At 35.0% G+C, this 12750-nt stretch overlaps 5 protein-coding genes across 5 annotated transcripts; 2 read left to right on the top strand and 3 right to left on the bottom strand.

The window, feature by feature from the left end:
• Positions 1 to 624: 624 nt before the first annotated feature.
• On the top strand, positions 625 to 4145 carry DFA_02247 (NDT80/PhoG-like protein; the record flags this gene model as incomplete). Its single annotated transcript, XM_004357436.1, has 3 exons — positions 625 to 926; positions 1115 to 1726; positions 1814 to 4145. The coding sequence occupies 3 exons, from the start codon at positions 625 to 627 to the stop codon at positions 4143 to 4145; spliced, it is 3246 nt and encodes a 1081-aa protein (XP_004357492.1).
• Positions 4146 to 4239: 94 nt separating this feature from the next.
• purN (phosphoribosylglycinamide formyltransferase) lies at positions 4240 to 4857 on the bottom strand (the record flags this gene model as incomplete). Its single annotated transcript, XM_004357434.1, has 1 exon — positions 4240 to 4857. One exon carries the CDS (start codon positions 4855 to 4857, stop codon positions 4240 to 4242), a length of 618 nt encoding a protein of 205 aa, XP_004357490.1.
• A 219-nt stretch (positions 4858 to 5076) lies between these two features.
• On the top strand, positions 5077 to 7001 carry slob2 (Slob family protein kinase; the record flags this gene model as incomplete). The annotated part of the gene is made up of 7 exons (XM_004357432.1): positions 5077 to 5171; positions 5256 to 5329; positions 5401 to 5645; positions 5713 to 6002; positions 6059 to 6281; positions 6322 to 6970; positions 6997 to 7001. The coding sequence occupies 7 exons, from the start codon at positions 5077 to 5079 to the stop codon at positions 6999 to 7001; spliced, it is 1581 nt and encodes a 526-aa protein (XP_004357488.1).
• Positions 7002 to 7060: 59 nt separating this feature from the next.
• On the bottom strand, positions 7061 to 10147 carry sf3b1 (HEAT repeat-containing protein; the record flags this gene model as incomplete). Its single annotated transcript, XM_004357430.1, has 1 exon — positions 7061 to 10147. The coding sequence occupies one exon, from the start codon at positions 10145 to 10147 to the stop codon at positions 7061 to 7063; it is 3087 nt and encodes a 1028-aa protein (XP_004357486.1).
• A 271-nt stretch (positions 10148 to 10418) lies between these two features.
• On the bottom strand, positions 10419 to 12354 carry DFA_02243 (uncharacterized protein; the record flags this gene model as incomplete). The annotated part of the gene is made up of 4 exons (XM_004357428.1): positions 10419 to 10472; positions 10546 to 11561; positions 11660 to 12037; positions 12120 to 12354. The coding sequence occupies 4 exons, from the start codon at positions 12352 to 12354 to the stop codon at positions 10419 to 10421; spliced, it is 1683 nt and encodes a 560-aa protein (XP_004357484.1).
• Positions 12355 to 12750: the final 396 nt, after the last annotated feature.

The raw sequence follows: 12750 nt of genomic DNA, 5'->3' as shown, positions 1-12750 counted from the left end.
ACCAAATATGTTTTTTTCCTATAGTTTATTTTTGCAAAGAAATGAACAACAGTTTAATCTAAAAAGGAGGAGGAAAATAAATAATATTAAATAAAAATAAATAATCACCTCGAGCAATCAAAAAAAAAAAAAAAAAAAAAATTTTGGTGCACCAAAAAACAAAAAAATCAGAAAAGGGGTGAGCGAAAAACAGAGGTTTTGTGTTGAGGACACATCCACCATCAAAAAAGATCATAACCAAAATTTGTTAGCTAATAGTAACCCAAACAACAATAATAATAATATTATTATATTAATATTTTTATAACCAACAATCACTATCGATTCAAAAGGGCCTATCTCGGAGAGACACACACATATAACAACAGCAACAGCCAGCAGACGTTAAGATATCGATAGATAGATAGAGAGTAGAAACAACAAAACATAGTAGTAACGAATATCATCAACATCATCGCATCCTACCCTCATTTTTTATAATGTTGGTAGGTCACAATCACAACATCAACTAAATATCGATCATAGATAGTGGATTCACAACTATTCATCCCTTTTCTTCTTGTTACACAACAAACATATATCTTTTATAAATAGATTTCGGATTACGAAAGTATCATCATAAAAATGTTTAGTAATAATAATAATAATAATAATAATAATCATAATGGCAATCAATTCTTGGGGTCAATGCCACAGCAGCAGCAGCAACAACAACAACAAAACTATATTCAACAACAACAGTTTAATCAACAACAACAACAACATCACAATAACATGTTTATAAAAATGGATAACGAAGCAAGTCACCTTCATCATCATCAACAACAACAATTTAATCAACATGGTAACAATACATCATCATCATTAATACCATCACCTCTACCACTTTCACAACCATCAAGTAATATTACAGGATCATCAGAATTGTACGTATCTTTCTTGTTTTATTGTCTCTCTCGATGGAGCGAAGCTGATCGATCACAAGGACAAAAAAAAAATTAACTCACTCTTTTCCTTTCTTTTTTTTTTTTTTTTTTTTTTTTTTTTTCACCATAAAAATCTCATAAACCATCGGCATACAATCTTGATTTACTCGTTATCTATAAATATTTAGATGTTTTCTTCAAGATTTACAACAAAATATATTTTCACCACAAAGCAACATTCCAACACACATGGAAATGTTATCAAACTCTGGCAACTCTTTATTCAGTGGTTTGACGATGTTTTCCAATCTAAACTCATCACAACCAATCATAATGAATAACAGCGGTAGCAATCATTCTAATCTATTGGCTATAAATGAAAATATGTCTGAACAATTGGTTAAAGCAACACCAATCATAATACCAACTATTAATACTCCAATACCACCACCACCCCCACAACAACAACAACAACAACAACAACAAGTATCATTAACAAATAATAATAATAATAATAACAATAATAATAATGATGATAATAACGATAGTGATAATGAAATGAATGTTGAACAACCATCATCAAATGATAAACTTGTTGGAGTGAAAAGAATAGACCTGTCATCATCAACATCATCATTAAGTGAAGCAACTTCAACAATCTCTACCAATGGTGGTGGTGGTGGTGGTGGAATTCATATTAAAAAGAGAAGATATATTATTGACCAAAATCATATCTTTCATTGGACTCCTTATTGCTCAAACTATTGGCATAGAATAGTATCACCTTTTGGAACTGAATTGTAATTATCCAAAAAGAACAAGTACTCCTTTTGACTCATTAATAACCAACATTTCATTCTTTTTCTTTTTCCCTCTCTTTCTCAAAGACTCCCACCAACTTTGATTATTTTAGCAGAAAAAGGATTTTCATATAGTGAGGTTGATTCATCATGGGTTTATTATCGTAGAAACCATTTCCAACTCGGAGTATCTATACAACATCATTTTACCATTGATGACAATAGCCGGCCATTGGTTGAAATCAATTCTGTCACTTATCCAATAGAATCATTGAATATTGGAATCCGTGGTGTAAAAAGTACCGATATTGGCAATCCTGCAGAGGAAGTAGAGGTTGAATTGTACCAAACCAATTCAAAACGTGAAAAGAATGAAGAGAAACAACCACCTCTTATGCCAATCACCAACTGCAATACAGTAGCCATTCCTCGTCTTCATTTCAGAAAGGCAACTTCAAACAATGCTCGTAAACACAAGCTTCCAAACCCACAACAAGAATTTTTCAGATTGGTTATCACTGTTAGTGCTCGTTATCATCAAAGAGATTACTGCGTCATGTCTCTTATCTCCGATCCATTGATTGTTCGTACCGGTCATCCAACTTTAACTTTTGGTTCTTTATCATCAACAACCAAAATTAGCTCAAAGGATAACAATAATAATAATAGTAACTCTAATAATAACACTACTTCTACTACTAATAATAATACTAATTCAACAAGTGGTACACCAAGTGGTATACCAACACCAGAGGAAGGACTGTCGTCGCCACTTGTGTTGCAACAACAACCACAATTTTCGCCACTTGCAACACACTCGTCACCAAGAACATTACAACTTACACCTACTACTACAAACAACACACCCATTTTCACTCATTCCCAACATCATCATTCACCACTTATTGTAACACGATCACCACTCAATGCTTCGAGTAACCAAATTCCTCCTCCACCATCTCAACAATTGCCACTATTTAGTCTTGGCACAAATAATAATAATAATAATCATAATAATGTCACCACATCCACAATGACATCACCATCATCTCCATTGACAATGTTAAAGAATCATCAAGAAGAATCAATGACAACTGCCAATGTATCTTCTACCTCTTCAACTGCAACATCGGCTCAACAACAACAAACCATTATTCAAAACATTTATCATTCTCCACCATCATCATCACACAACTCACCTGATCAAGATCAATATAACCAACAATTACAACAACAACAACAACAACAAATCATTTTACAACAACAACAATTTAATACTACAAACTATCACCCATTACAACAACAAATCATTCAACAACAAAATAATACACCATCAAGTTCAACAACAGATGTAGAAAATGATTCACCACCTACTATAGGTACAACCTCAACAACAACAACAAATAATAATAATAATATTGAAGTCAACGGACAATGGGATCAAAATCATAGAGGGGGTATCTATCGATATGGTAATGTTGGTATTAACAATGCAGAGCCAAATGAAGCCCTATCGGTTCATGGCAACATTGCAGTTACTGGAACCACATACAATCCATCAGATAGAAGAGTAAAGAAAGACATTAAGCCAGTCAATACCAAGGAGCAATTGGAAAAGATCAAGAAGCTTCAACTCTATGACTACCAACTCACCGACCAATGGGCCAAAGATACTGGTATCACTGAAAAGAAGGAACGTGGTGTTTTGGCCCAAGAACTTCGTGAGGTTATACCCAATGCAGTCAAGGAAACTGGTGACAGAGAACTCTCAGACGGAACAGTTCTCAAAGACTTTTTAATGGTCAACAAGGATGCCATCTTTATGGAAAACGTTGGTGCCACCCAGGAATTGTCTAAAAAGGTGGACAATGTTTGTATTGAACTCGATATTCTAGACAAGAAAAAGATCGAGGTACTTGGAAACAAGGTAGGAGAGTTGGAACAACAAACAATACGAGAGATTGAAAAGAACCGAAAACGTAAAAAGATCTTTATCACTGTCGGTATTATCACTGTCTTTTTAATCCTTTCATTGGTTGCCCTATCTGCTATATTGGGTACCCTCAAGTCTGGCATTGGAGATGTTAATATCCCATCGACAGGTGGTTTCCTCAATACCGATTCAAGTTGTGACTCTGCTCTCTGTAATACTACGGCCACAACCAACTCAACAACCACCAATACAGCCAGTGCGACCACTCATGGCGCAACCACAACCACCCCTACAACCACCGCCACTGATACAACAACTGGAGTAGACACTACAACAGCTACTGCCACTACAACAGCCGCTCCAACCACTACAACAGGTCTATCTACAATTGTTTCATCAGTTCCAAGTGATATGGCTACCACCACCGATCAATCAACTTTAATTTCTCTTTCACAACATTTATTAAATCTTTATATAGGTACCTAAAACTCTCTAATATTAGTAATATATTAAAAAATAAAATAGAATTGTATAATACCAAAAAAATAGAGAAGAAATATATTTATTGATATATGTTAATTTATTGTTGAGTAGATAATAATTTAATTGCATTGACCAAAGTAGTATGTTCAACAGAGTGCATTCTTTCTTCTAAATCACTTAGAGTATCCTCTTTTTTAATGTCTACATTTGCAGTGAGTATTACTTGACCTGCATCAATCTCTTCGATTACTTTGTGAACCATTAGACCAGTGTGATCAATTTCACCCTTTTGAAAGGATTCATAGGCACGTTCAATGGCGTGTGCACCAGCAAACTGCCCAGGCAAAGCGGGATGAAGATTGATAACGTCAATGATGGGTTGATTCTTTTCAAACTCTACTAAAAAGCTTGCTGGCAAGATGATCATCCAACCAGCCAAAACAATCAACTTTGGATTGTATTCTCTTATGATCTTTGCCAACTCTATACCATAGTCATTACGATTTCTAGATGCATCATCTTTCAAGTACTTTTGTAAAGAGAATACTCTTGTGGCTATATTGTGTTTCTCTGCTCTCTTTAGACCAAATGCTTCTGACTTGTTTGAGATGACAGCACTAATAGATACTCCTTCCAGTGTCTTGTTTTCAATTGCATCTATGATGGCTTGCAAATTGCTTCCATTACCTGATATTAATACAACTATATTAAACATAATATATAATATTTCCAGCGAGAATTCACTTCAGAATGATCATTCTGAAGTGGTGCCCATTTTTAAATAAATTACTTGTTTGAAAAGGCGTAGAAAGAATCCTTTTTTTTTTTCTTTAATTTTTGCGCAACAAAACATCGTTTGATAAGTGCCGCATTCCGAAATAATCTACACATCATTTCAATATATTATTTTTGATCAAAGTTGTACAACTATAGAATGAATACAGCAGAGATTATAGCTATAGCCTGTGGAGGTGGTATATTGATCATTGTGATCATTGTATTCATTGCATATTATTTCATCAGTAAAGAGTATGAAGAATCAGAAATAATAAACAAGAGGAGATCTTTAAATATCCTTCTTTTTACTAATTAGATATGTATTTTATTTTATAGTCGTAAAAAGTATACACCATTAGAAAAAGGAAATGTTTTTGTTTATGAAAGAGATAATTCTCAACAGATCAAAGGTAATATATAATCATGTGATTAATTCATAGAATAGAAAAACAAATATCTTACCATTTTTTCTTTCTAAAAGAGGATACAATCATAATGAATGCAAGATTTTATCTTAGATCTACTATTTATAGTCTTGATAGACAATTGCCATCGATTGGTTCTAGAACAGACAAAAACTACTTTTCAGTTGTTGGCACCAATCCTACAAATAGATTAGACAATGAAAGAATAATGTCTATGGTTCCAGTATCAAATCAATGGCCAATTCCATTATCTACAGAGGTTGGTAGAAATACCTATCGTACACTTGTCAAATCTTTAGAAGTAAGAGAAAAAAGATGGAGAAAAAAGAAAAGAATTCTTTTTTTTTAACATTCTTTCTTTTTATTAGATTCATCCATTTATTAGTGTACCATTATTGGTAGATTATTTACCAGATAAAAGATGTGCAGTTTCAATTAGACCTTTTTATGCAAAGGGTTCATTGAGAGATTTTATTCATCAAGCAAAACCAAAGATGAATTACAAAGACAAACATCGTGAAACATTCCAACTCAACGAAAAGCTCATCTCAAAGTTTGGTAGACAAATACTAGAAGCTTTAATGTTTATGAAACATCATAATTTCCCCTATTTCCATTTAAATGCTTCAAATATTCTTTTAGATGAACAAAATATTTTGTATGTAAATTAAAATTAGAATAATATAATATATCTAACTTTTTTTCTTTTTTTAGAATAAGTGATTATGAAAATGCATTTTTAGGATTAAAACCAAGATTATCAAATATTCTTTCATCTTATTCATCAGATTTGGATCCAGAGGTATTATGTTTTGGAACTATTTTATATGAAATGGGATGTGGTTATGAACTAGAATCAAAACAATCAATTGAAGTTGGTATTCCATCTCATTGTCATCAAGAAGTTAAAAAAGTAAAACAAAAGAGAAAAAGAAATGTTTTTTGTTTAGTTTTATTAATCATTCTCTCTCTTTTAGATTTTAGAATCAATTTTTAAACCATGGTATGGAAATCCACCATCATTGGAAGAATTATCAAAATTGGATTTCTTTTCTTATCATAAATTTAAAAATCTACCTATTCAACGTATTACCCACTCTTCGAGAGAAAAGGAAATGATAGAGGCAGCCAACAAATTGAACAAATCTTTTATCTCTTCTCAAAAAGCAGAGAGTGTACCATCAATGAAGGAATTTAAGAAACAAAAAAAGAGAAAACAATTGACATTTGTACCAGTTGAGATTAATCTTTCTCAAACAAATCTCAATGTCTCTTCTTCAAATCCCCAACCATTTTCAACTTCCTCTTCCTATACTGGTAGTCATTTCTCAAATTCCATGCCATCTCTATCTTCTTCATTTTCAACAACCTCTACTACCCCAACTACTACTACTACTACTGCTTCTACTATTTCAACCACCACTCTTTTCAATACTCCTTCAAAGCCAACTAGTTCCTCTGCTGGAGGTCCACCAGCCCCACCACCACCATCTGGAGGCCCACCACCACCTCCTCCTCCTCCACCACCACCACCAGCTGGAGGTCCACCACCACCACCACCTCCACCATCATCAACCCCATCAGGATCGGGAGGAGGTAGAAAGAATTTATTATCATCAATTGAAAGTTTCAAATCTGGTTCATTGAAAAAGACTAAAACCAAAGATAGTAGTACTCCAAAGTTTAAATAAACTATAGTCTTTCTTTTTTTATTTATTACAATATATATTCCAATTCATAACGTTGATAAGTATTTAATCCATCGTCTATTGTTTTTGGATAGGCAGGAATCATTGAATCTTGAGAGGAAACGTAGAGCATGTTGAAAACCTTCCAATAAATGTCACGAACACGACGAGCTGGATGGAAGAGTCCTTGTAAAGTATATTGAAGAATGACAGCAGGCCCCAAAGCGATACGTAAACCCTCTACTGCCTCTAAAAATGCATTGATAACATGGGGAGAGGTTTCTAAAATATTTGGCCACACAAGATTGAGTAGATGAACGAGTGCATCCTCGCAACCTAGACCTTGTACTCCAAGAGACATGTGTTTGACGGCAGAGCATGCAGTTTGACGATGAACTGGATCACGATCCATGAGAGCGTCCTCTAGTAGAGGAGTAACAGCGTATATATAGTCTTTACCCATTTCGCCAATGTATTCAAAGAGAAAAGAGAGCGATTTCAAGACACCATTTTGAACGTTGAGCTCTGGGATACGATATTCATTCATGAGGCCTGGAAGGACAGTATAGGGGGCAGATGTTTCTGCGACAATGGCAATGGCAATTGTAGTACAAACACGATTCTGACGATCTTGCACCTTGAGATTGTTGAGGAGTGTTGTCAATACATCTTGTGGACCTATTGCCTTTGCAATGTAACCAAAAGTATTGACTGCGGCTCTTCTGATCCCCTTTTTGTGTGCCTTTAAAAGGTCGAGCAACTCAAAACAAATACGCATCCATTCACGTTCCAAAACAAAATCGGCACCACGATCGGCAATACGACCTACCAAATCGATGCAATTCTCTTGTACCTTTTCGTGACGATTCTTGAGAATGGGTGTAAGACGTGGAAGGAGATCTTTGATGGGTGGTGTCATTTTGGTCATACCAATAACATTGACAATGGCCTTTAGTGCACCCAAAATCGAACCCAATACCTCTGGATACTCTTCACCGAGGTATTCATAGAGGATTTGACCAAGATGACCCAAGAGTTGCTCCTCTTCACACATTTGGACGACCACTGCAATACGAGAGATGAGATCGGCAGCTTGTTGACGTACCTTGGCCGCCTTGTTGTTGAGACGCCACTTGATGGTACCTGCGATTTGGGTGAGATAGGGCTTGACTCGCACACCAAGTGCCAAGACGATTGTACCAAAACCTTGAAGCATAATGGCAGTTTCGTCGGTGGTTTGTTCTTGAAAGGCATACAAAATGCCATCGATCAACTGTTCTTCAAGACGAGGGTTGATATCGGAAGCGCCAAGTGTAGAGATGATCTTTTCAATAGCTTCCATAACCATTTTTCTGTAAGCCTCTGACTCGTCCTTTAGGTCATCTACAATACGAGAGATAATCTCTGCACCGCCAACCTTGTTGGCCAACTCTACGGTGGTATCTACCAATTGTTTGTGATTTCTTCTGTCGAGAGCCATTCTTCTGATCCAAAAACATTTGAAAAACTCTGGCAACACTTCGTCTCTAATGTATTGAGCCTCTACACCCTCTGTTCCAACGCACTGCTTGACAACCTTTAACACAATCTTTTTCATTTCATCTTCGTTGGTTTTGAATTCTCTGATGAGAATACCCATCACTTCTTTGGTATAGTAGCTGGCATAACTTGCATCCATAAGTGGGATGATATAACCAATGGCCTTGAAAAAGGCGGCCAATCCCTTTTCACGATAGTGTTGAATACCGTACCAGAGTGGTTTGAGAACACTGTCAAATGATTCGATACCATAGGGAGTGGCTGCTTCGGCGAGGGCTGCAATAGCCAAAGCGGTAATGGTACGAACCTTGGGTTGTTCGTCTGTGAGACCGTGTTCAACAATCTCTACGAGGCCCTTTAGATGTGGCAAAATGGCACATCCCATTAGAATAGCAATCTGTTGGACAATCTTGATACCAGTGTGTCTTGCTTGCCATGATTTTTTACTACGACAAACGGCAGTAAGGAATGGAAGGAGTGCAGGAATACCCAAGGCAGATGCGACAACTGCAAATGCACGAGCAGTCGTATTTCTAATATCCTCTTCTGGACTGTCGATATCTGGACGCATTGTTGCAGTCATACTGGCAAGACCGGCAGCCTTTGAAAGATTGGAAATGATTTCACGAGCTTCTACACGAGCATAATAGTTTTGATCGATGAGGTATGGTTCAATGACTGAAAGAATCTTTCTGACAAAGGGACGAACCAAATCATCCAACTTGTAGAGAATACGATCGATGACCTTGACCAAAAGATGACGTTCTTGATCTTCCAACGATTGTGATGTAAAGAGTGGTAAGATTTGATTAAACAGAGCGGCAGGACCAAATTCCTTTGCCTTGTCTGTTAGTTGACGAAGAGCAGCCTTTCTCATTGGTGGTGTTCCATTCTTGATACGCAATAATAATTTCATAATTTTTCTTTCCTTTAGCTCCTCTGGTGAGAGCATCTCTTCATCCTCGTCGCTTACTTTGAGCAACTTGTCAAAATATTGTTTATCCTCTGGTTTGATTGGTAGACCACCCTGAGTCATTGTCTCTGAAACACCATAGTCTTGTGATCTATTTTCCTCTTGCATAAAAAATCCACCACCAACACCTGCAGCAGGTGTAGCCATTAACTTTCTGGCAGGTGTCATGATGGGTTGATAGTTACTAGGTGGCATTAATATTTCGTAGCCTTCCGATGGCAATGCTGCATTGAGATCTTCATCTGTCCATGGTTTGTTTCGTTCGTCCAATTCCTTTTCTGCACGTAATTGATGTACATCGGGAGTCATCATACCAGCATGCATCAATACGTTTGGTGTAGATGATACATCGAATCTTGGTGTCGCACCAATACCACCACTCATTATTTGAGGTGTTGCAGATCCTCCCATACCACCACTAATCGTTACAGGTGTTTCATCCCATCTAGATCTTCTCTTTGGTGTCTGTTCTATAGTTGATGTTGCTAACTTTTGTGGTGTTTCATCCCATCTATTTCTTCTTGGTGTTGCTGCTACTGCTGCTGTAGTTTTGGTTGATGGTGTTTCATCCCATTCTGATGTTGTAGTAGTTTTATCTTTCATTGTGTAAATATAATAATAATAATAATAATAATAATAATAATAATAATAATAATAATAATAATAATAATAATAGTAGTAGAGAAATAAGAAGAAGATTAATAAATGATCAATGTGCTTGAATGAATGAATAATAAATACAAACCTCCCATTGTTTAAATAAAAGATAAGTTGAAAAGAATAAGAATCAATTTGAACACAGAGGTTTTAGTTTTGTTGAAAGTTCATAAATCCGAACTATTTTTTTTTTTAATTATTTTTTATTTATTTATTTTTAAAATATTATTTCACAATGTTTAATAAATAAATCAATTAAATCTGGAACAAACTATTTAATAAAAGTAAAAGTAAGGATTGATTAATAATAATCCTTTTTGATTTCTTTCTATATTTTTACATACATTTAAAGTTGGAGAAAATATTAAAGAGATATTAGAATTATTCATTTTGTTTTCATCAGAATGAAGAGATACAAGAGAAAGGAATTTAAATAATACTTCAATGGTAGATCTTTCAAACTCTTGCATAGAATCTATCAACTTTTTTAAACACTCTATTTGTTGTTGTTTGTCTTGCATAAATATGATATGGTCAACATTTTCAGTCAACAATGATTGAGGTAATTCGCGTAAATATTTTTTAAGTACATCACCGACAGCATGTATATCGTTGGTAGATTCTATTAGATTTACTGATAGGCCACTATCATATAGTTGAACTAATTTATCAACTTGCACTTTACTACCTGCAACTCTAAGTATTCCTTGTTCTTTTAATCCATACCTTGTTAAATGTTCAATGGTACTTAGAACTATATATGGTACTTTATCTCCTTTAATAGGTTGTCCAAATATTTTAGCTGGATGTGGAGGGGGTGAAGTAGGAGTAGGATTAGGAGGAGGAGGAGGAGGAAGAGGAGGTGAGAAATTAATTGATTTTAGAGGATTTGGTGTAGAATAATAGGCTCTATTTGATTTGATTTTTGGTGGAAATATTGGTGATGGAATTGGTGGTGGAGGAGGAGGTGATGGCGGAGGAGATAATGAGGTAGGCGTTGTTATTGGTTTCTCTACAATGATTGACATTTGATTGGTTATTGTCATAGGAGGTGTTGGAGTTGAAGAAAATACAGTCATCTCAATTGCGTTTGGATCACCACCGTTACTTTGATCATTAAAACTTTGACCATTAAAACTTTGACCACCAGCACCACCACCACCACCATATCTTGAACCAATAGATTGATTATCATAAAGATTTGATATAAATTTCTTATCACTTTGTTTTTTTCTTTTATATACAATAATAATCAGAGCAATGATGATTAAAACTACCAATGGTACTACTACACCTGCTGCTATTTTACCTCTTCTTCCTCTATCGTTACTATCATTGTTGTTGTTTGTATTAAATCCACCTGAAGGATTTAAAGATGTGGCTATTGATCAATCAAACCCAAAAAATATTAATAAATAGCAATAGAGTTTGTATATTTCCATATATATATATACATACGATTTAATAATAAAGATACAGAAGATAGATAAATGATTGATTGTTTTAATGAACATTGAATACGAATCGATTTGAATTGGGAGTTGTCTTTAATGTTTAATCTACCTAGATAGATTCGTATCAATCGGTATTGTGTAAAAAAATTGGTTTCTCCTCCGTCTCTGTTGCTGCTGCTCTCCTCTACATATAATGTATTATTGTTTAATACTACTATTCCATCAGTGTCTATTGATACTGATAGAATAGGTGTCGTAGCTGTAGTAGTAGTAGTAGGGGGAGGAGTAACCATTAACTTAAACTCTATATATCTGTTGTCGGTTGAATTAAATGGTGTCTGTTGTTGTTGATGATTGGATCGATAAGAGAAACCAATATAATCTATACAAATTGATTTGATTGATTAATAAATCTCTGTAATGATCAACAACTGTTGTAAAAGAGGTTGGAGTTATTTACATACCATCATCATTTATGATATGTGCAATGAGACAATGATTTGTATCAGCTGATTGGTGGTCACACTGATTTGATATTTGAGTTTGTGCAATAGAGTCATTATCTATATCTTTGTTTAATGTTTCTTTTAAAATGACAAAGTCTGATGACACTTGGTTAATCATCCATAGTAGTAAGAGTAGTAATAGAAGAAAGAATCGACGATTGGCTAGATGATGATGGTGGGATGATGGTTTCATGTTTTTTGATAATTAATCTATTTTAATCATTATCTCTCTTTTCTCTATCTGTGGTATTAGTATTTATTCATTAATGGTGATGGTTGCAATGGTCTTAACACACCATTGTGTTTATCGAGGCAACATTGGTAACCCCTTTTGGCCGAGTATAAACCTGCCCAATCATTGGGGTAAAAAATGTGGTCAATACCGATGTGTTAAAAATATCTCCTGTACCACGGTAGGAGATTGGTTGGACACCCCATCTTTTTTATTTGATCCCAATTCGTGATTAAAATATACTTGGATCAATAACAATTTAAAAGTGAAGGTGTTCCATGTGTCGATTGAAATACATATGGACAGAAATTTTCTTGGAAGTGTTATATTTTAAAGAAAAAAGGGGATCCAATTGAG

Source organism: Cavenderia fasciculata (genome assembly GCF_000203815.1).
Source record: "Cavenderia fasciculata unplaced genomic scaffold Scf_Dfasci-G-b-143d02.r1-5, whole genome shotgun sequence".
Lineage (NCBI taxonomy): Eukaryota > Evosea > Eumycetozoa > Acytosteliales > Cavenderiaceae > Cavenderia > Cavenderia fasciculata.
This window is presented reverse-complemented; position numbering and strand designations above follow the sequence as displayed.